Source organism: Myxocyprinus asiaticus, chromosome 50 (assembly GCF_019703515.2).
Source record: "Myxocyprinus asiaticus isolate MX2 ecotype Aquarium Trade chromosome 50, UBuf_Myxa_2, whole genome shotgun sequence".
In the NCBI taxonomy this organism is placed as follows: domain Eukaryota; kingdom Metazoa; phylum Chordata; class Actinopteri; order Cypriniformes; family Catostomidae; genus Myxocyprinus; species Myxocyprinus asiaticus.
In genome coordinates this window covers 18,052,222-18,077,000 of record NC_059393.1, presented here as the reverse complement: position 1 = coordinate 18,077,000, position 24,779 = coordinate 18,052,222, and the positions used below count along the sequence as shown (strand labels likewise).

Genomic DNA, 24,779 nt, shown 5'->3' with positions numbered 1-24,779 from the left:
TGCAATTTGTCTCAGTATTGTCAATGAGATGCAGTTTTCATAGTAATAATAATTATAATAAAAACATCCGCTTGGCAGCTAATTATTTTGGCCTCACATCATGTAATTCATATTCAATAAGCCTTCGCTGTAGTAGGATTCGTATATTCGCGCGCTCGATATTTAAAATGTTAATGTTTCACTTTCGTTTTGTGTTAAGTGGTCAAATACAATTGGTTCAATAATGTAGTTGTACCCAATGTACGGTTGCCACTTTTGAAGTTTTAAAATAAGGGACGCTTAAGTGTAAAACGCATTTACAGTTTTAACAATAAATGTGTTGAGTTAATATGCGTTATTAATAAAATAAAATAAAAATGTATATCGTTTCTTATATGCTAAAATGAGAACTTACCTGACCCATGACTTATAAAAAATAAAAAATAAATACATAATTTATATGTAAAAAATATATATATTTATTTAAAAAAAATCGATTATTTGTCTTCCTTATCTTATGTATACATTTTGGATGGTTTTTACATATTTTTATATAATTTGTATTTATTTTATTTGTTTATTTTTTCGTTCACCTGTACTTGCCTTTATGATTGTATTCATACATTGTTTGATCTTATTGAACATTTATACAGAAAAAACTCCACATTTTAACAGCATTTATGGACCTTTCAGACGGTCCCTTACCACATCCTCCAAAGTATTAGCACGTTTTAGCACAACGTGTGGACGTTTCAGACGGTCCCTTACCACCGTAGGCAAATTTTCCAACTAATATCAATTTAAAATTGGCGATCTGACGCCATCTGACCGGCTTAAATACGGGACGCATCATTTTATCTTTAAATACGGGACGATGCCGTATTTTCCGGGACGGGTGGCAACCCTAAGCCTATAATGCCTTCATCTAACTGGCATTATCTTCAAAAATGTTTTAACAATATCGGTTTTAAATACGTTTAGAATATGAACTGCCTTGTAAAGTACAAAAGTAGTATTATTTTATGGATATTACAGAATTGCATGTTGTTCATGTAAAGGATAGCCTACTTTTTTTTTTTTTAAATATTATTTATCAAACATGGTGATTATACATACACAGACTTTTTATACAAATTTATTACACAGAAAGTGGTAAAGAAACTTATGAGGCATTCAAAAATACTAATTTGACAGAAAAAAAAAAAGCAACAATGCATTCACAGAAATGTCTTGGTAAGAACAGATATTTCTTTGGTCCCCATTTCATGATGGCTTAGTCATTACCATATTCACGTACCATGGTATTTGTATGATACTCCAAGGCAATTCAAAGGATACCATAAGATGGCATTTGTCAAAAAACAGCATTGCCATGGCACCATGTTCAAATGTCAATGGTACTTCATGTTACTTTTTTATGCCAATCGTGTTCCAAATCGAGACAAATAAAGGAAATTAAAAAAAATTAAGACATTTTTATATATATACGTATATAAAAAAAGAATCAACATCAATGATGTCCCGATGTTATATCTCAAATGATCCACTACAACAGTCAGCTGTGAAGTTTTTGATGTAGTGTACCACATGGCCAGTAGGTGGCAGGCATGATACAGTCAAAAACACTTCATGGAAAACTAGCACGTAACGAATTAATTTGCCCGCGAAACACATTAATGCCAACAATTCCAGGGAATGATGAGGTATTTCTACCAAGCACATTAATGTATACATTTTCCATGTGGTATAGCATTTATTGAGCTATTTATAGCATTGTTTCAGTGGGAATAACGGGGATATAGCACCTCAGAAAAACGTAGGCTAATTTATTTTTAAAGATTTTTGATAGCGATTTCGAGGCAGAGGGTGTAGAAAACGTTAGAGCAATGCCTCAAAATGTTAATTATTACTTTGTGAGAAAACAGGGCTTGATAGCTTGAGATTTGGAGTGAATGAGATATTTGTGGAATGTTGACTGATGGATTTCTCTCTCATCGTCTTTCTTATAAGCTGTTAAGTTCTTGAAGTGTCTGATCCAGCACTTGATGCATTCCAAGGTTTTCTTCTTTAGCACTTGATAGTTTTTCTACAAAATCAAAGAAAGGAAAATAATTAGATGCCATGGTCATTTTAATTGACCAAAATCACACAACAGTGCTGAAAACATCCAAATGAAATGGGTATGTCATTAATAACTTTCAATTACAGTGATGTTTGTGTATAATTAAAAGTAATGCAATAGCAAAAGTAAAGAATCTTTGATTAGTGAGGATAAGTAAAATATTACGTAAACAAAGGTAGTAGCTGTAAATCACTCATTACTGAAATGTAACCTCACCTTTGTGGAATATCACAAGAGAGAAGAGTAGAAAACTGCCAAAACTAACTCGGATAATACGGTTTACACTAGCATTTAATGCCGATTCTTTTCTTTTATTAAATTTAAATTTTTACTTCCTAACACTTAAATGTGGTCTAGGCTAAGTGTCATTGCATTATCTATAATTACATTGAGCCCATTTACATGCACACCAATACACTGATTACTCCCAAAAATCAGCTTATATAAGAAGTATGACAAAGTAAGAAATCCGCATTTTCATGACATTTGAAATAATCGTGCTATTCTCCGCTTTTAACGTCAAACTGTGAAGATGCATGCGCACAACACCGGTTAAGGTGTTGGTGTTTACACGCAACACAAAATCGCGTAATGGACAAAAATCTACCCATGTCAATTGGTTTATTCTTACACATTTATGAAATTGTACCTATAAAGGAATGCTGTTTAATGCATTTACATGACTGCACACATTGTTGCCTTGTTAAACATAATTGGTGTACGAACGTGCATGTAAACGCACTCAATGAATCGAGTATGATAGTGTTATTGACCATTATTTGTTATTCAAAGGAGCTGGATACATTGGCTTGTGTATGACCATTCCCAAATCTTCATAATGAAGTATTAACCATGAAAACAGAAGTTAAAAGACTGAAATGGGAAAATGGGAGTATTTTTTATTGAGACTAGCTTAGGCATGGCACATTGAAGAGAATGAGGCAGACATGAAGAAAGTGGCAAGAAATTTGAGATAGCAGAAGACATCGCAGGACAGAGATGCGTTTACAGGGAGGTCATGTCATTGAGAGCATGGTCCAGCTCCTCAGATATGGCTTTATACTTCAGCTTCTGAGCATAGAGTTCATCTGAAGATCAGCAGGAAAAGCAGGAAAGTGATGGATGAAATGCAGCAGCAAACAAAAACAAATGAAAAAAAGAAAGAGACAAGAGGAAGTTAATGGATATGGTAGAGCTACTCATGAAAACGTGCTAAGAAGCTCACAGAGATCCTGCTCTACAGTCTAGCTGGTTAATTGCCAGTAACAATCTAAGCAAATCATTTGACAAATGAGGACTGTGATGACAGTAAAATTCCCATCTGACTCAGAAGATATGCTGCCTAGTTACTTTTGCTAGACATATTGACTTTTATTAAGTGAATGCAGAGTTCAGTCTTGTAAAGAGCTGAGTTGCGCTTGTGTAGGAAAAAGACATACTTTAATACTCTAGGGACAGAAGCAATACTAGGCTTGTTCAAACTGATTCCATATACTCAGTCGAATATATCATCTTCCAGTGAAGAGTCCCAGCAGTTGAGCCTGTTGAAACTCTGACAGAATGCTTCTAAAACAATATGACAATATAACAGTGTTGTGAGTTTCTAAAGGTTTTATAGCCATTATTTAGATAGACAGGGGAGGATGACCCATCTGTGACCTGTATGAACTTGTCCAAACAGAATTTTTTTTAAAATGTCCTTCTTCAGCACTGGTCATTTCTGAAGGTGAAAAGTTTACTGACCCACTTGGTCTTAGTACAGTACATAGGAGCACTTGACGTTGTGTTGTTGAAAATTGATTTATTGATATTTTCATAATAAAACCTAATAATTCAAGATGCACAATTAAAGTTTGTGACAATTATGGTTTATCTGAACCCCAAAGGTTAAACATGAATTCAAACTGTTGTGTCAGATGTGAATGGTGAGGAGAATTTATACGTGCGTTAGGTGCTTCAACTGAAAAGCCTTCGGCATAGGAAGCTCCTGTGTTTCCTTGCTCAAGCATCCTCGGTAAGCTTCCTCTGTCCTCTATCCTCTGTGTATTTAGAGAATTGATATGTCCTTCATGATGGGGGACTTTGATCGGTTTTCAGGTCAAGGGCTGGAGGATGGAGGAGCGAGGAATCGAGGAAGCACAATTTAGGAAATTAGAAGCACCCAAAGACTTTCTTGTGACGCTCCACACTCCAGCTCAGTAGGTGGCAGTAAGGCACCATAAACTGGATTGCCAACTGCCAATAAACATTACAAGAAGTAAATACTTTCTTGCCTATGATAGCGATATGGATAATGACATTTTTTGTAACTAAATTGTACATAAAGTGCTGTCTTGTTCGGTTTACAATGATATCATATTAGCCAGATAGCTACCTTCTAGCTAGCAGCTACCTAGCCTCATTACTGGGGTGCTTCTTATTTCTAAAATTGTGCATCCTCGTTTTGTCACTTCTCTGTCCGTTGAGCACTTGATGCATAAACCGATCAAAGTCCGCCACCATGAAGGACGTATCAATTGTGAAATATCACCGTCAGGAGGCAAGGATGGAGGAAGCACAGGAGCATCCTATGTGGAAGACTTTTTGGTCGAAGCAATTCTCCTCCCCCTTCACATCTCACACAACAGTTTTAATTCATGTTTCACCTTTGCAGTTTAAATAAACCATAATTATTACATACTCAACAGTGCATCCTGAATTATTTGAATTTCTTGTGAACATATCAATAAACAAAGTTTCAATAACATAATGGCAAGCACACTGAGGTACTGCAGCTGCACTAAAACGCACTCTGAAGTCATTCTTGATTGAGCAGGACATTTCATTTTACAAATACATCTTGTTCGATTCTTCTCTCCTCGTTTCTTTCCTTCCATCCTTTCCTTGTTTCCAAAGAGGGTGGAGCAAGGAAACGAGGAAAGGAAGCAAGGAAAGGAAATGAGGAAGCACAATTTCAGAAATGAGAAGCTCCCCTGGTTTCCATGACAGCAGGGCTTATGTAACCGTTAGCCAGCTAATACTTCCTAACCGACTGATTTCATGACTGTTATTTAGTTAGCTAGTTGTGTGTATAACTTTGCCGAACTGCTTGCGTTTTTAGCTACAAGTACGTGATACGATCGTCCAGATGTAGAACATAGCAAAATATCAAAAATTACTCTAACGTTTATCATTGACATCGAGGATTTATTTTTACATAAATATCTATATCATTTTATCACTCAGATTCTAATTAATGTAGTTTTTGAACCGATTTATAAGAACAAACCATCCGAATCAAATGGTTCACTAAAATGAACCTACCTTCCGAATGCTAGCAGTTTCAGTTGAACCTCCATTCAACACTGAGATTGTTTGAATAGAACTGTGAAAACAACATTTAAAAAACATCAAACAACTAATTAATGTCTTCATACCTTCCAGGTCATCAATGGATTTTTCCAGTTTGGCCACTGTTCTTTCTGCAAACTCTGCACGGGTTTCGGCCTGATAAACAGAATAAGGAAGTTAAAGGAGTTGAAACAAGAAATTGAGCTGCTTGACTTTGTATTCTTTATTTGACTTCTTTACCTCCTTAAGCTTGTCACTAAGAACCTTGATTTCCTCTTCATACTTGTCCTCTTTTTCTGAGTACTGTAACATACATATACAATATTACAATCATATTACAACAGTCCACCAACATCAAATAATCATGCTTTGATACAAAAGAAGTGGGATTCCGAAGTCAGAGTTTCATTGCAAGAGGGTTTATCTTCTTAAGGGAGTTGCACACTGGACGAGAAGTGCCACTCCGCATCACAGGTAAGACAAAGCACAGATATCACTAATAGAATGCATTGTTATGCACATGCAAGCTAAAGTTCAGTCAACTTGTGATGAGATTCAAGATAGTTGAGTGTTAACTTTACATTCTCTACAATAAAGGTAAATAATTTTGGACTGAATAATACATTTTTATTGTGCATTGACCAATTAAATTATTAGACTGATAAATTTGGTAATATTTTACAAGTCTCTGTTTTTTATGGGTAGCTATTTGGGGTGTAACAATTCATCGATCTGGATCGATGCAGCGATCCAATAACCAACGATCCACTGTTATCGATACAATGCGTAATTACATTAATTTCACTTTATGAGTGCTAAATACGCTTTTCATGTGGGACAAGGATGTGCGCAGGGACTGTGAAGCCAAATTGCGCTCTGCTATCCATGCGCACACATCAACCAGGCTTCCCGTGAAATGCGAGTTCCAGACCAGTGACATCAGTGCGAGCACGTCAACCGGCTGCTCTTTAAAATGTGAGCTCTTATGACAAACGAAGAGTGGCTAACATGCGCTATTAATTCGGGCTTCCATCGATATCGTTGCACATTCAACCCATTTGAATTTTACATCCAACTACCATGGAGCAGTTTAACCATCATGTGAAACGTCTTGACAACGCCGACATTCTGAACAGAACTAATGAGGGAAAGAGAAATCAACTGCTCAGCTCCAGCATCAGTTATAAGACTTTACACATCTACACATAAACACCCTTACTAACATTTATCCCAGTTAACTGTAACAGAATTTTTCATTACAACTGTGGAAGTTGTAGCCAAGAAAACCGCAGATAGCATGGATAGTTGGAAACAAGTCATGGGTATGTAAGTACTTTGAATTGGATTAAACTGAAAAATAAGCTGTAATCAAACGATTGATGATCACTTGTGTGTGACGTTATTTTTCACATTATTATCTGTATAATATTTTTCAACATCTGAAGTACCTTATTTTGTTGTGGATGTCCCAACGTGGATACTAAATTTGCACTTTTCAGAGTGCTCAATAAAATATTCAAATTATATTTTGGTTGCATTTGAGTGCAAAATATTTTTAATTGATTGTGTAAAATAGGCACATAGTATCGGAACATCGATCACAGGGCCCTGAATCGAATCAAATCGAAATCGCATCGCGGCAGACTTTGAAGTATCAGCAAATATCAGATCGCAGTCTAAGAGAATCGATATAAGATCCTATCATGATGAAACATCCGATTTACACCCCTAGTAGCTATGTGGCATTACAAGTTACATAGTAACTAGCTATTTAGTTAGGTAATGTTAGCAATCTAGTGTGACTCAGAGCATTAACCAAACAGGCTATGCAATATGTTTCTGTCTACTTAAAAGATTTTTTGGGGTCGAATTTAATGGAAAACTATGTGAGTGGCATGTTAGAATTTTAAACAAGCCCTAAGTCTGCCTAAGTTAGGTGCCATCAATGGACATCAAATGGTAGCGGTGGCGATGCTCATAGACAACAATGGTTTCAAATTTCAGGATGTTGTATGTCATCTGCCTAGCGCCTCCCGTGTGCACCCCCCTTTAGTGGACTCAGACCTGTTGTGTTTTGAGAACTTCAACTGTCATGGCTTTGGTTACAGTTTCAAAGCATTAATCAGGCTCTAAAGTTAAGCAATGCTTATTACAGACATCTGAAATTTTGACTTTGTGAATGTAATCAGATGGAAGGTGTGTACTTACTTTCTCAGCCTGAGCCTCTAGGGATTTAAGGTTGTTTGTAACATTTTTCAGCTCCTCCTCCAAATCACTAGCTTTGCTGCAACCATTCAAACAGAAAAATAATGTTTTCAACCAGCCAAGCGTAAACATCCATACTTAAGCATATTAAATTGCTTTGAAGTCCACAAAGTTTGAGAATAGGCAGACAGTACCATTCGGCAACTTCTGCTCTCTCCTCGGCTCGTTCCAGCTCACCCTCAAGAATCACCAGTTTACGGGCTACCTGTAAACAAGACAGAGTTAAGATAAAGTGTTTCAAACTTCAAAAAATCTGGAAGCAGTGTTACTCCAGATGCTTGTAACTAACCTCCTCATATTTGCGGTCAGCCTCCTCAGCAATGTGCTTGGCCTCCTTCAGCTGCATCTCCTGGATCTCCATCTTCTCCTCGTCCTTCATGGCGCGGTTCTCAATTACCTTCATACCTCTGGAGACAAAATGGTGGAATCAGTGGTCAGTAATGCCATTATTAAGAAACACTCTTGGTGGCTTCATCAGATAGTTAAGATAGATAAACAATTTTGCAATGTAAAGAGCTTTATTTCATAACCAAACAACAGCTTCTGAGGACACAAGTAAAACCCTTGGATGTCTTCTCTTGGGAAAACTGTTAACTGTCAACCATAACCACACAAACAGGGTGGTTGCAACCATATTAAAGCCTGAAGCAACATAGCCATTCATTGCACCCGCCAATATTTATGAATCAAAGCTCAGTAGAAGACTTCCATTGACCTCTCGCTCTCGTCTGCCGCCTTCTCTGCTTCTTCCAGTTTCTGTAGTGCAGTACCCAGCCTCTCCTGAGCCCGGTCCAGTTCTTCCTCCACCAGCTGAATCCTGCGGTTCAGAGCTGCCACATCACCTTCAGCCTGATGACGAGGAAAGGTCAAAGGTTAATATGGCAAGCAGGGACTTAGAGCTCCCTGTGTAGTAAGAGCCAAGACACAAGTGTACATTGTGTAATATGTGAGGGATAATATACACTATTATCATTATCTCGAAATATGCCAACGTGAAGAGTAGGGGTCTTTTATTACCCATGAAACTAGCACAGCTGTGTAGGAAATCAACTGACTGGGTTAACAGGTAATTATAGAGTTTAACAGTCATAATACAAAAATATTTGACTATAGAATGGCATGATTGACCAATCAGAATCAAGTATTCCAGAGAGCCATGCGATAGTGTTTTATACATTTTGGGATATAAAAACGGTGTCCTGGAATTTTTCCAGGTCTGTTGGGACTCATTCACTGGAATATAACACAAAATGTACACATCAACAACACAAGATCTTTAAAAAGTGCTCAGATGATGTAACACATATAATCAAAATGGAAAAATTGAACTCCTGTTGCACAAAGCACAACAGCAAATGAAGAAAATAATTATTTTTACACCCTTTTTTATGACCAACACCCGTTGTGATTCAAACAAAGATTGGCCTCAGAATGAAAACAATGGTACATCTGTGACATTTTTCTGTTTAAAGAGACCTCACAGCCAAACTGCCCATTTAATGCATTGAAAACTGCACTGTAATTATGACAAATACCACCAAGACCCTCTTACAGTGTGGACACTCCATTGAGCAAGTACTCAATTCTGTTAGAACAATAGGAAAATCTTGCAGCCAAGAAGCTGTTTCTGTGTTTAAAATTTAAGTGCCTAGATAAAAGTGAAAGGGGAAACAAGCCATATGGGAAGACTCAAATACAGCAAATCACATATAAACATATAAAAGTGCTTTTAAATGGATAGTTCACCCAGTGGAAGTTTTATTTTTGGTGAACTATCCCTTTAATTCCTTCATCGTTGAGCAAGAGCATATCGAGGGAGTAGAAAGTATTAACCCCATCCAAATAAAAGGGCCACACTTAAAGAGGGGAGGAGAAAAAATGCACTGGAAATGGACACACACCACATCCTCTCCTCTCCCCTCCCAACGTGCTCATTCAGTTCAGGGTCAGGATACTCCCTCATGAGCCATGCCCTTTCCTTAGTCACCATGTTCTCTGGCTGCTTTAGACGCAAGCCATATATGGTAAAACAAGCTCTGGAGAATGCTTGTGGTGAAATGCCAAAAAGATTTAAAAGCAATCACCCTGAAGAAAAGCATAAAATAAAGGCACTAATGAAGCCATGTGTTATTACGAAAAAAAGGCAAGCAACGTGAACTAAAGCGTCTGGAAGCCTTGAACAGTTTATCATGTACAAAGCAAACCCAAATGACGCGTATGTGGGCTATTATACGAGGAACTCAGATTCCTAGCCTATTTACGCCATAATAAAAACTTTCACAAACTAGACCAAACCAAAAGGGAATCTGCACAGAAGTGATTAAGGGGTGTTCACACCGAATGCGTTACTGTTTTTCAATTGCTTTAACTGTGTAAACATGCGCTAGACCAACATCTTTGAGTGTTGCGCCATGCCTCACGTTTGTTTCAGCATCTCGCACGGCAGTGCCATGCTTTTAGATACAATGTCAGCTTAAAAAGAATGTCAAGTTTTAAAATCGCATCTCGAGACACCTGTATTATGTTTTATTTGTGGTGCTGCACCTAGCTTTTTTTTAGCGCAAGAACACTGCAGATCTTGTTAGAACCACAATGACGTCCATGTCCAATTATAGTAAAGGTTGAAATGTGGGGAAATAACCTGGTACTTCTGTTGCTGTTGAAGAATTGCTTCTGTGAAGGACAGTACCTACTATCATGTTTGACACTGAGCAAACACTGAGTCAAACGCTATCAATATAATGACCTTTTTATGGGCTGATATTATGAAAATAGTGCCTCACTAATCAGATGAAAGTGAATAGTGTAAATTAAGTACAGTCTCTTTTTAAGTAATGAAGGGCTAATATCCAAAGGTATTGTTAATAAAAGAGCCATATTAGAGTTTTGTAGGGGCAAAGTTGCTGCCAAACTATAGTACAAATACAGACTAAGTATTATGAAGCAAGCTTCCTCCTGTATGGCAGGACTTTAAAAGGACATGAAAAGGAGGTTCTGATGTTCTTTTTAACACCATGGAAACTGTCAATGCAAATTTGTGCCAGCAGTGTTCTGTCACATTAAAGGTGGAAGTCTTGCACTTGCAAAAGCAAAGCCTGCAAAACCTGTGGAAAAGACAGACTGAAAGTAACATCCCAATGAAGATAAGGGTGAAGTTTTCGTGGAAGAGGGTTGCCGTGAGAATTGTTGCCAAGCGTGATGAGCAGCTGTTAATATCTTTAAAGTTTTGTTTGGTGGGTTTATATGAATACAATCATCCCCAAACTTAGGACCTTCATTAAATCTAGCAGGCAACAGATGCAACAACATTTTAAGTCATGGACAAAGACACATTGTCTTCAAACACTTGAGGAACACATAGATCCTTCTGAACATGATTTTAGTTAAGCAGCACCAGCTTCCTGCATATCTGCATGGCCATTTGAGAATGAAGAGGGTCCACAGGAAACTCAAAAGTTGAACACAGACAACATCCTGACTAAGTACCTTTGGGATCTCAAGATTGGGCCATGGTAGTTTATGTGACATCCTCTGTCTCTCTTGAACAGATGGTTTAAAAAAAAAAAAAGTCTAGTTCATATGTTTGAGAGCTATGAATAAGTTTTCAGGTTTAATGGAGAACATTCTTCACATACCAGTGAGTTCTAATGGGAAAAGACAAATTACAGGGTTCTGGCCATATTTCCTTACATCACCTTGAGCATTAAGGGTTCTCAAGGGATGAGTAGTAAAATGGATTGGCTATATCCACCAAGGAGTATGGGGGCAGGGAACTTCAAAAACATGCATCTTGGCATCTAAGAAAAACTTTTATGCTTCACATATTCTACCCTATAGAACCATTTTTGGAATTGGATCAATGAACCGTTCTGTTCAAGTGTCAGAATAATTGGATGGATGGATGGATGGATGGATGGAGAGTCCAGTATATTTAATATGGCTGAAACAACATGAATACATTAGGTTCTACCAATGCAAGACATTTTTAAGAGACAAATCAAGTATAAATAGTTCCTTTAGGTGACAGACATACAGACGATAGATAGATAGATAGACAGACAGACAGACAGATACCCCTGAATACTGGACTACAGATACAGTTATTCAATGAAATAAATAGACAGTTTATGATGATTTGTCAGACTTAAACACGAATGTTGAAAGCGTGCATAAAAAACGTCACTTGTATTCCCTATATATTTGCCAGTTGATTGTCCATCTTTTGACCAACGCCTTTAATTCCACATGAACCTCACGTTAGCATCCCGGTCTAACTGTTCACCTAAACATGTAATTATCGTTTTCTAAAGGAGCATATGGGCTTTTTTATAGACGCTTGTCTTCACAGAGGCACAACGTAGAAGAGCCCAGAGAGTTTGAAACAAAACGACACTGAAGTAGACAGAAATAAGAAGAGGAAGTAGGCTAAAACAAACGAAAAAAAAAAAATCTCACTTTTTCCCGGAGCTCCCGTTCATTGTCCAACTCGCGCTGTAAAACTAAAGCTCGGTCTTCTGCGTCGTCCGCTTGCTGTTGCAAACTTTGAATTTTTCTCTTCACAGCGTCCAAAGAAGTAACACCTGTCATTTTAATCACTTATTATTATTATTATTATATTTACAACTAGAAATAAAACAAACCGCGATTCTCTTAAAAATAAAATCGATGTGCAAAAGCGCGAAAAAAAAATAGGTCTTAAAAACCGCTAAAAAAAAATAAATATTTAACAATTTAACGCGAACAAAAATACAATGCGTTACAATAACGGAATGGTGCCGTATTTGAATGGCCAGTGCAAATAAGTGGGAAAAAGACTTAAAACGAAAGGAAATGGGCTAGATCCAGATTCTTCCCACTTTTATTTCAAGTCCGGATCAATACAGAAAGAGAGGTCTTCTCGGGAGGTTATTCCCGTCTCATGGAGTCATTGGAATGTTATGTGACAGAACTTAAAAAGCTACAATGTAGCCGTCCCGATGACGTCACGATGGGCGGCCGCGGGTCGCGCAGGAATCTTATTCAATTCTGCCTCGTGTCTTAATTTCATTTCTGTCTCTGATTTATATAGAAACTCAATAGCTCCCTGATTATAGTCATTTTTGCCGTTTTTAGCCAAATAATTCTTTAGTTCTTAAAATTTTCATTACTGTTCTATGATTTGCGATTCTTTTCCACATCTTTCATGTCAGAGTTTTGCTGCAATACAAAGGGTGAAACTTTTCAGTAACATAATGTAGTAGGGTTGATCCTCTAATTTTAAATAATATTTCATATTTTGACAAAACCAGTTAATTTAGATATAATCACGTTAATATCAAGCACAGTTTAACTTTATAGCATAGAGCTCATTCTATAAGTCACTTTTTTGTCAAAACAATTACCACCTATGGGTTTTAGAGAAAGGCTTTTGTTCTGAAGAGGAGGCAGAAATCTAGAAGCATTGATTTCATTAGTCACAGAAGTGTGTCCCTCTCTGTTTGCTTTCACTACATTCTTGGGATTCCAGGGCTTCTACATGGCAACCGAAGCCCCAGTCTTCCCTGCTGTTCCAATGACTTATCAGTAACAGGCCTCTAAAATCCCTTGTCCATTGAACTCATTGTGAAAAGCCTTGCATGCATTGGAGTGCATCTTTCCCTTTCAGCCCTCTTTTGGCGCTGTGAATTCAGATATATAATTAGTTTACGGTTTTCTCTAATGCATGACATGTGGTACGCTTGTCTGGAGCACATTTTCAGGGCAATGCTCCAAAGAACTGAACTAGTGGTTGTATCCCCAGCTTCAGGCCTCTCAGTCTGCCCTTAAAAAATCTAGAACATTGTACAGGAAACCATTTTAAAAGTAGATATATTACATTTGTCTTGTTATTGGATGAAGTAGGATATTCAGATGTCACAATGTGTTTCATAGCATTATAGGGACAAAGAAGCACAGAATGACCAATGATCGACAGAATGATCAATTTTAATAAACATAAAGAAAAAGCATGTACAGTATACATGTACTAACATAGTGTTTCATTGATATTTCTACCTGTACTGACCTTTAAAAATAAATATGTTGGTGTGATCCTAATGTAGTTTAGATGCTACCACATGAAGCATGTTTTTGAGGTCACAAAATATTTCTATAATGCTTTACATTAAGAACCTTGTATTGGCCCATATGAATTTACCCCATGCTGGAATCATTCGGGATTCACAAACAACCTTGCCCCTCCTTAGCTTCCTTTTCAAATGCAGTCATTTCCTTTGAGGTTATAGTAAGGAGTAACCTGATCTTATCAGAGCAGTGGACAGGATGTACCACCTCAGAACCAGACAGGTGTGATTACAAAAAGACTCACATCTGGGAAGCAATTTACTCACTTATGCATTGTAGTCCTAAGGCCAAGCAAGTTCCTACAGGTGGAAGCCATTCACTTTAGTTGAGTCTTATATTGCTTTGATTCAGCTTATAATTTATTTAAAATCACAAAAAAACATTAAGTGATCTTTTCCATGAAGATGAGATTATACATACATTTTTGCAGACAAAAAGTATTTAAAAAGATTTTATGAAGATTGATTTATAGGTTTTCTTCTGTTGACATGTTTTACAGAGGTAAACTTGTATTGCCTAATAAATTCTCATTGGAACCATTTACCATTACCCAGAAATTGACTCGTTGGGGAGGGACCAACAGAGAGTGACAGTATATAAAGTATCTTAACTAATCATGAATGACTCAAGAAGTTGTAAAGAGTCATGTATGGTTCAAATGATTCAGTCTGATTTGCTTTATTAAGCCTTAGTCCATAGAAATGTGTCACTTACATCAGCAGCTTTTTTCTCAGACAGTTCCAGTTTCTCCTGGGCGTCTTTCAGGGCCTCTGAGTATTTGTCTAGCTCATCTTCAGTCTGTTTGAGTTTTTTCTGAAGGCCGACCAGCTCATCCTCCAGCTGTTTAAGGAAGAGTGAATAAACATATAAAACAGCACTGCACACATGACGTCATGTAAAGGAACGTGTTTGGTCTCCAAACAAAAATTTGTCCAGTACTGTATGTTAATACTGTTTGTATGGTATTATTTAGTGATAATCAGTTTGACTAATACTTTTAAGATATTCACACTTTTCTACTTCATTTGTGCTCGCTTCTACAAGGCCAAAGTATACCTTGGTTCAGTGTTGGGTGTAATCTAATTACAAAGTAATGAATTACTGTAATCAAATTACTTTCTTAGTAGAAAAAGTAGTTTTAAGACTTGCGTGTGACAATGATAAAAGCGTTTGCTAAATGACTAAATGTAAAATGTAATGTATTTTGTTGAGCGGTAAAACAAACATTTCTGTGATAAAGATTTTTTTTTAACTTAAAAGAGTTTTAACTTAAAAGTAATTATAAATGTGATACATTTTAAAATGAAGTAATCAGTAAATTCAAGTAACTTTTAGATAAGCAGTAAGTAATTTGTAGTGAATTACTTTTTTGAGTAATTTACACAACACTGCTTTGGTTTTTCGCGTACCACTACTGTGCACGAGACGCAAGTTTCATCATCAGTAAAGAATGTTTGAACTGTCTGCAAGCCAGTGCAAACTACGAAATGTGTCCGTATGTAAATGCAGTCAAAAGAGTATAGGCTAGGTTAGGCTTAGTTTTTCCGCATGCCTTTCCATCTCACACAGTCGCGCGCTCAAACTTTAAAAGTATACTCTTTTGACCGCGAGCCCGAACGAGCGCGTTTGACACATGCGCAGTACAACTGATTTGTGATACTCTTTTAGCGCACTATTATTAATTGATTTACTTTTTATAATTTTGCATTACATTTTTTTGGGGGGGGGGGGGGGATTTTTTTCCCTTTTTCTCCCAATTTGGGATGCCCAATTCCCAATGTGCTTTTTAAGTCCTCGTGGTCGCGTAGTGATTCGCCTCAGTCCGGGTGGCGGAGGACGAATCCCAGTTGCCTCCGCATCTGAGATTGTCAACCCGCGCATCTTATCACGTGGCTTGTTGAGTGTGATGCCACGGAGACATAGCACGTGTTGAGGCTTCACGCCATCCACGGCGGCAACCACGCTCAACTCACCATGCGCCCCACCGAGAACGAACCACATTATAGCGATCACGAGGAGGTTACTCCATGTGACTCTACCCTCCCTAGCAACCGGGCCAATTTGGTTGCTTAGGAGACCTGGCTGGAGTCACTCAGCATGCCCTGGGATTTGTACTAGTGAACTCCAGGGGTGGTAGCCAGCATCTTTACCACTGAGCTACCCAGGCCCCCTCTGCATTACATTTTTAAATATATTAACAATTTATCTTAATATTTTTAAAAAAACGTTATTTTTATTAAAATATTAATAATGCAAATAGGTTTTATTGTTGCAGTTCAGTGATTGTTTATTGTCAAAGAGCAGAAATAAAACAATTCATTATTATGCTTTGAAGAAATTAATAGATGTTGAGAACGGTTTTGGTCACCAACTTTATATCATAGACTTGCTCTCTGGTGTGGACAGCAGATAACTGCATTTAATTTTAGTCTGAGGTAAACTCTCATGTCACAATAAGTGATAAATTCTCAAAAATATTTTCCTAATCTGTGGCTATCAATTTAGCTGTACTCTTATGCTCAAAATAGGGTCTGTTAATCTACTGGGATTCCAGACACCCTGACTTCTCTTTTCCATTTAAAACCTCTGGTGTTCTGAATAGTGGAACAAATTTTGATGGATTAACCTGTCTTATAGAGAAGCTACAGTAATATTCACTTACTGAGGTATCTGTCCTGTCTGTTTGCAATGAGCAAGCCATAAATCTTTGGCCAGATATTGTCCAGACTGACTTTCCAGAATTTTCTCCAGACTAGAGTGGCCAATTACTCAAGCACATAAAATAATTACTCATTAATGACCAGTTTACATGGTTGTGGCCTGAGTAAATTTGCCATTATTGTATTGTATTTTGGAGACTTACACACACACTTGAAATATGCAGTTCACAACAAAATTCCAAGCCAATTGGCATCTGCAAACAATGCCTGACCTTATATTCACTTTTCTTATCCATTTTTAGGGATCACTGCAAATCAACTGGTCCCAAGGTGATTTTTATTGGATATACAATGTCAATTATTTTTAAGTTCACATAGGTGTAGTTCATCACATCTACTATGGACATGTTCCACTAATGTTTGGCAACAAAGAAAGTGTCCAAAATTCCAAAGTAATCTTGTGCTATCATTCATAAAATATTAAACCAAGAGACATTTGCTTTAGTTTTCTAATGCAATGAAATTCATCCATTTTTTTACGAGTTTTGGGGCAATGGCAGGCCTACCGCATTACATAATATATAATGGAAATCAGAATTTTATGGAGACCCTAATAGCAATTCTTGTGAAATAATTGTACAAATCAAGTCAACATTGTTCTGAAAGACACAAAATTGCAGCTCAAATGCATATGTGGTGTTTAAGTATGACGTCTTCTTGGCACACTTCTCCTTGATTACAGTCTTAGCCTTGAGAAATGTTGTTGCCAGCACTTGTTGCAAGACCTCTTAACCTTTCTATGTTGCTCTGAGGTATCTACATGTGATCTGATCTGGATTTTGATCTAGATTTTTTTTATTCGATCTGGATTCTGTCTAGATATTAGTTTAGATTTTTTATCTGGATTCCATTTAAAGTCTATTTACTGTCTTCTGTATATTTTTCTATCTGGAATCTATTTGGATTTTGTCCAGATTTCTGTGTGAATTTCTATCTGGATTCCGTCTGGATTTCCATGTGAGCTTTCTATTGGTTTACCTGCTTGCATTTCTCCTCTGCTGCTTTCTGTTCCGTCTCGGCCTGCTCTGCCCGGTCGATGGCATTCTCCTTGTCCAATTTGAGCATCTGCATCTTCTTCTTGATGGCCTCCATAGTTGCAGGTTAGTGTAGTGTCTGCGTCAAAAATTTAATTCAAGAAAGCTACAAATGAACTGTAGTTCTTAGTCATTCAGCAGAAAGTGCCGTCAGACGAATGGATGGAGGCAATTTTGAGAGCGAGAGAAAGTGAGATGGAGAAGAATGTAGCAGATGCTGCCTGAAACCAAGAGCTGCCAGCAATGCTGGATCACTCTACAAAACCAACCAAAATCTACCACATTCCCCTTGACTCCCCCTCCCGTCTCCACATCTAACCACTTGTAAGAAGGAATGGCCTGGACCAAAATGCAGTCGAAGCACTTCTCCTTATTTGGAGTGGAGCATATTGCTTTTAAAAAAGATGGATGGAGAGGTGAGCAGATAAGCCCTGTGTACAGATTTAACCCTATAATTGAGCATAAGGCCAAAGAACCTTGTTACTTATATATGTTAACACATATTAATGGTTTCTGTCATGTGATGGAAAGAACAAAATTTTTATACCTTTATACCAAGGGAACATTAATTTGGCAAGAATTCTGAAGAGAGACAACAACATTTTGGCTTTGAAAGTTCTAGTCCCATCAAGATCAAGTCCTTGTTAGGTGACATCCATCTAAAGACGAGTAGAATTTAGTAGATTTATTAGTGGTACTTGGCTGTTTGCAATGGCAAATATCACTATTACTATTGCTCATTCTTTGGATAACAAATTTCACAAAATCCCTTAAAACATTATATTTTGCAGGTAAAATAATATCATCTCAATAACAATGTATGCGAATATTTTTCGTCTCTCTCCTCAAATCCCCACTCGCTCGCACCTTTCTCCTGTTGCGTAATCACTATGGCTTGCGCAACATTACGTGAAACAAGGCTTCACTCGTGTGTTTCAGATGAGAAGCATATTTAGCTCTCACAAAGCAGCATGCACGAGATGAATGATATTAAATTTGGTTTGGTGACCCGAAATTTAGCTTTGGCTTTGGTCACCAAAATATTTTTAATGAAGGAAAAACCCTGACTGTCAAAGTGATGGAAAGCATTTGAATTATCCATCAGTGTTTTAAAAATTTACCAAAAGACAGAGAATATTCAGTTACCACGTCCTCTGGTGTAATATCTAAATAGCGTTTTCTATTTTGAGCTGGTAACTTTGATCGGATCTCTATCCGATCACAGTGGAAATGGATTTGACTGCAAGGTGTAAATGCAGTCCATCTAAAAAATGTCCAGATACTATCCGGATATGAAATGTATGTTAATGCATGGTGTAAATGGGGCCCTTAAGACACCTGTGTTCTATTCATGGCGCTGTGTCTAGCTTTTTTAACGCAAAGATGTGGGTTGAACGGCCCAAAGTATACTTAAGGCCAAAGTATACTTTGGTTTTCCACCTGCTAGTACGTCTCACACACTGACTGTGCTAAAAGAGTAAAATTAAGCAGTCAGAGTGTGTATGTGTCGAAGGTGTCCATATGGGGTCGCAGTCAAAATAGTTATCTTTGAAAGGTTGAGCTCTGGACCGCGTGTGAGATGGAAAGGTATGCGGAAAAACAAAGTTTACCCTTGCCTTAACTCATCCTGTACCTTTTGTGCTACGGATGTGAATGATACCTAAAATCCCATGGCGTGCTGAGAAGAGGTGCTATAACTTTTTTATATAAGCGATCGGACTGATGATTTTCACAGTAAACAGGGTTAAAAAACATCTCTTAAAATTACAGTGGTGGAGGGACCCGAGCCAGTGGTCAGAAGGCAACCACTTAGCAACCACCTACAGAAGCAAGACTTATCTTAACCTAAGTTTTGCACCATTTACATTTTCTTCAGAAAATGTAAAAATCGAATTAATATAGTAGTAATCTAGTGAATATGTACAGTGGAAAGCAAACACTGTTTCTGTTCCATTTACTGCCATGTTTGGTTAATTCTGACATAAAACATTTGCACAAATATGAAGTAGAGATGTGTAACCCTGTTGAGACCCAAAGTGCCAAAGAAAGTTCTGGCATTGCAAACTAGCAAAGAAGTGCAGAATGTCACACACTTTCCAACTAGCTGCTATAACTGGCTCTTTTAACAGAATAGATATTTTCTGTTGCCCATGTATGTAGAACAGAATGGTGACTAAGTACATAGTCATGTGAGTATGAGCGCTTGGCCACCACTTTCCCAGCGCGTGGGAAATGCTTAACATGTGTTCTTGCATTCCTGTTTCCTTCAAAGGTCTGTGCAATTAAACTGGATGTGTTATTACACAGGTAAATTGCTATAAATATATCGACTTTATCTTACTTGCACAGCAATACTTTCTTCAAAATGTAGCTCTGCCATGACAGTAGTTCAGTTGAAAGAGAAAACTCACTGTAGATGTGGACAGTTCACACTAGTGTTTGCTGTAGCGCCCCTTGCGGCAACACTTCGAATGCAACGCATATTTCCGTTATTTTATGAATCGCGCACAAAATCGAGCGTTCACATACTGTACATGCGTAGAGTATTTTTCAGCCTTAACATTCTGCCAAACACCTCCTTTTGAGTTCCACGGAAGAAAAAAATTCATACAGGTTTGGAGAACCATGAGGTTGAGTAACCGATGACAGAATTTTCAGGTAAACTATCCCTTTAAAGTGCCAATCATCGAAGTTTAGCATCAAGGTGGAAAACTGTGAGACATGTTCGGCATGTAACTCAGACTGTGTGTTTTAGGACCTACTTGTCTGTGAAATAGATGACTCACTCTTCACAACACCTGGACGAACATTCTGACAGCAGTGTCCAAAAACACCTGCGCTCAAGACAAACAGCTTCCCTTAGGTTTGGTGCCTGTCATCTTTACATATGATGTCATTGTACACCCTTTAGGCATTCACAAATGTTTGGCACCTGTATGCCCAATCAAATGTGCCCCTCCTTTGTTACCATCCCTTGGACAGTGGTGTAAGAAAAAGACTTAATGCACTTTGCTGTTCGTTCAAGATTATTTGTGACTCACGCCCCAAAGGAAGTATAGGGAAGTGTGTCGTGTTCTTGGGCAATGCGGCGTTGTACAGTATATAGCACAAAGTGTGCTTTGTAAAACTTGCCAATGGGCCAATTAAACAGGTTAAACTGACTTGCTAAAATGTCTTAAAGGAATGTTTCAGGTTCAATTCAAATTAAGTTCAATCAGTAGCATTTGAGGGAAATATAACACATTTTTTAACATTAAAGAGGTGTATAAGTTAACATTACTTAATGCATTAGCTTATGTTAACTAACAATGAACAACACACTTTTACAGCAATTATTAATCTTGGTTTCTGTTCATTTATAGATATATAGTTGATGTGAACTAACAAGGAAGAGTGCCTCTTTACAGTGTTTATTAATGTTAATTTATATGAAAGTATATAATTATAAATTTCTTAACATTTAAATGGTGTTTAAGTTAACATTACTCAGTGCATTAGTTAATGTCAACTAACGTAAAAATAACACATATTTACAGTATTTATGTGTCTAGTTTAATGTTAAGAATATATGTTATATTTAATACGTATAATATAAGCTTTCGAATTCATGAAAAAAAAAAAAATAAATACATTACCCACAATGCTGTAGAGTGTTACCGCGGAAACAGGAGACTTGCTGAAACTCTGCATTGACTGCTCTGATTGGAGGATTTCCATCCGTTGCTTTTTCAAAAGGTTTATAAATGGACACCACGTGGAAGAAATAATAAAGTTGCAAATTAAGAACTAAACTTTACATTTTTTGAAGGAAACGTGAGCGGAGTTCACTCGTGCAAAACTTATTCGACAATTTCCCAATTATTGTGTATGTTGCTGAAGATTTAATTTTTTTAATTACTTTTCTCCTCACAGTGCAGAAAAACGTTCTCAGAACTATAAATGTGGTATTGATTGTTGATGCGATATTTTAATGAATGTGTTACCTTTGCTATGTAATGCTAATAAATGTTCTGCAAACGTGTGATTTGCTTTACAGTAAGGTCTGTCAATACCTAAAATTAATGCTTTTTTTAATAAAAGTAAAGAGCCTACAAACATTAGTAACACATTAATTAATGTTGAAATAATGTATGTTACACTTAGGTTCACAAATATGCACAGTAAGTACTTTATTATCATTATTTATCATTAATTAAGAGTCAACAAATGTTAGTAACACATTAATTGATGTTCAAATGGTTTCCACTTTACAATAAGGTTCATAAATATGCATAATAAATATTTTATTATCATTATTTATCATTAATTAAGAGTCAACAAACATTAGTAATGCATTTACTGATGATAATCATAGGTTCTTCACTTAAATAGACATATATAAGTTATATATATATATATACACTGGTGGCCAAAAGTTTGGAATAATGTACAGATTTTGCTGTTTCAGAAGGAAATTGGTACTTTAATTCACCAAAGTGGCATTCAACTGATCACAAAGTATAGTCAGGACATTACTGATGTAAAAAAACAGCACCATCACTATTTGAAAAAAGTCATTTTTGATCAAATCTAGACAGGCCCCATTTCCAGCAGCCATCACTCCAACACCTTATCCTTGAGTAATCATGCTAAATTGCTAATTTGGTACTAGAAAATCACTTTGCCATTATATATATATATATATATATATATATATATATATATATATATATATATATATATATATATATATATATATATATATATTTTTTTTTTTTTTTTTTTTTTTTTTTAAGCAGTTAATAAAACATCACCCAGGAACATAGGTGAGGGACAATTCTTAGATATCCCTCCAACTTTTCTCCTTCACAATGAATGTTATCATATACACCTTTCAATGTTGAGAAATGTGTTAGTAGTATATACACTATATATTATTATAGGCCTTTGTAAAATTAACATTAATAAACACAGTAAAGAGGCACTGTTCCTTTTTAGTTCACATTAACTATATATCTATAAATGAACATAAACCCAGATTTATAAATGCTGTAAAAGTGTGTTGTTCATTGTAAGTTATCGTTAGCTAATGCATTAAATAATGTCAACATGCATCTTTTTAATGTTAAGAAATGGGTTATGTATTACTTAACATTAACCAAGATTAATAAATGTTATAAATAAGTGTTGTTTGTTGTTAGTTCATGTTAACTAATGCATTAACTAATGTTAACTATGGAATTAACTAATGTTAACAAATTCAACCTTATTGTAAAGTGTTACCAGTTATGTGTGGTAATCGACATTATGCTACAAATGCTTATAGACATTAGTGCAACGTTTGCCCCAGGTCTCACAAAACGTACATGACTGTGGCAACATTTTAGCAATTTTTTTTTACATCTTCTCTTTAAGGCGTTTTGCTATGGACTTTGAGTGGTGAAACATTTCATTGCGCTGATTTCGCCTTGAGTTCAAGTTTGGTGAACTTTGCGCAAACTTTCGCCGTGTTGACCAATAGGAAGTTGCTTGGTTTGGTAGTGTGTGTGGGCGGTGCTTCATAAACAGCTACACTGAATATCCACAATGGACAAGGATATCGTTTAAGCGGTGAGTTTCTTTTTAACTTTACTCTCCCAGAGTATAAAGTGCAAGCATTAAAAGAGGCTGATTGGCAGTTATTTTTTTGTTGCTTTCACACACGTTCACCAACGGCAGCTTCGCCCGCGGAATTTTGCCGCAAATGTATGTGTAATCCTGCCTTTACATGTGGCTTCTTGCATGTATCGCAGAAGTTGCAAGATGAAATGTCCACTGTGTGGCGCTAAAAGCGAGATACATTTTCTCCTAAACAGATTTGGTTTTTACAGTTAATGCTCTATTGAGTTTTAATTCATCAAAACTTACATCCCTACCCTAAGTGATAGTGTCAGAAAAAGCAAATGTGAGACGAGAAACAGAACTGCTGAAGCAATAACATAATTTGGAGGCAATTCTATTACACTTTCGGCTCAAATGTCGACTTGGTTGCTCTTCTGGACTCATACCCCAGTCCTTTGTATTGCAAGTGCAATGCTCTATCAGTTGAGCTACTTCATAATTAGATCGCACTTAAACAAGTATGTTAATGTAGTTGGTTATGTAATGAAAATGATAAAATGTATCACCTAGACATGCACCATAGTAAGAGTTTTTTCATGTCATAAGATAGCATTGTGTCAGGAACAGGCTAAAAAGTAAGTTTATGAACTGATCATTTTTTTAGTCATGATTTATACATCATGATGGCGCCGTGGATGGCCGCCTTGGTGTGGAGCGCTCCTATTGTTTTGTTGTTTTTGTTTGTTTGTGCTGTGTTTAGTAGTCTTTTTCCAGTCAGTTTTACCAGAGATGAACTGCTGAATATTCGACAGCTTAAACCAGACAGCCTTTTCCCGGTATTTGAATATTCAGATGTTTTGCTAGACATTTTAGTTGGAGGCGCGGCTTTGTTGTTCAGGAGACGCAGGCGAGGAAGACGAGCCGGTGCGCTGGTCAAACTCCGTCGGCAGGGCTTTCGAACAACGCTGCTGAGCATTCATCTTGCGAATCTCCACTCACTTCCTAACGAAACGGACGAACTACATCTCCTCACCCACACAAACAAGGACCTTTCAACCTCTGCTGCCTTGTGCTTCACAGAAACCTGGCTGAGTGAAGCCATTCCGGCCAGCACGTTACATCTGCTGGGCTTCCAGCTGTTCAGAGCGGATCACATCGCGGAGTTGCTTTTACATCAATGAAAGTTGGTGTACAGATGTAACAACGTTAAAGAGGATGTGCTGTCCTAATTTGGAAGCGCTCTTTATTAACTGTAAGCCTTTCTACTAGCCGCGGGAGTTTTCCTCGTTTATTCTGGTGAGTGTGTATATCGCGCCAAACGCGTGTTTGAATGCGGCGCTGCAACAGCTGGCTGATCAGTGTGGAGTGGCATGAAACAACTCAGAAATTACAGGACTCCTACCCCCAACCCTGTGGTGGACCAACAACTGGCTGATGACCTGAATGTGTTCTACTGCAGATTTGAAAGGCCCAATCTCATACCCCACACCCACTCTGACCTGCACTTCACACAAACACCAACACCTCCTGCAACCCCCCTCCTCCCCCCTCCTGCTACTCAACCTGCACTTAAGATCTGTGAAGATGATGTGAGCCACGTCTTTCGGAAACAAAAGATGAGGAAAGCTTCAGGCCCAGATGGCGTCT

At 37.3% G+C, this 24,779-nt stretch overlaps 1 protein-coding gene across 4 annotated transcripts; it reads right to left on the bottom strand.

Annotated features, from left to right (window-relative positions):
* Positions 1–1,098: 1,098 nt before the first annotated feature.
* On the bottom strand, positions 1,099–17,837 carry LOC127438930 (tropomyosin alpha-3 chain). Of its 4 annotated transcripts, none has more exons than XM_051694841.1 (9): positions 17,497–17,833; positions 14,513–14,638; positions 8,412–8,545; positions 7,986–8,103; positions 7,831–7,901; positions 7,640–7,715; positions 5,672–5,734; positions 5,518–5,587; positions 1,099–2,065 (listed from the first exon to the last, which is right to left on the bottom strand). In XM_051694841.1, exons 1-9 carry the CDS (start codon positions 17,608–17,610, stop codon positions 1,983–1,985), a joined length of 855 nt encoding a protein of 284 aa, XP_051550801.1. In that variant the 5' UTR covers positions 17,611–17,833; the 3' UTR covers positions 1,099–1,982. The 4 variants fall into 4 exon arrangements, with proteins under 4 accessions (XP_051550801.1, XP_051550803.1, XP_051550802.1 ...); XM_051694842.1 differs by lacking the exon at positions 1,099–2,065 and adding an exon at positions 2,981–3,189 and having other exon boundaries at positions 17,497–17,837; XM_051694843.1 differs by lacking the exons at positions 14,513–14,638; positions 17,497–17,833 and adding an exon at positions 12,152–12,624.
* Positions 17,838–24,779: the final 6,942 nt, after the last annotated feature.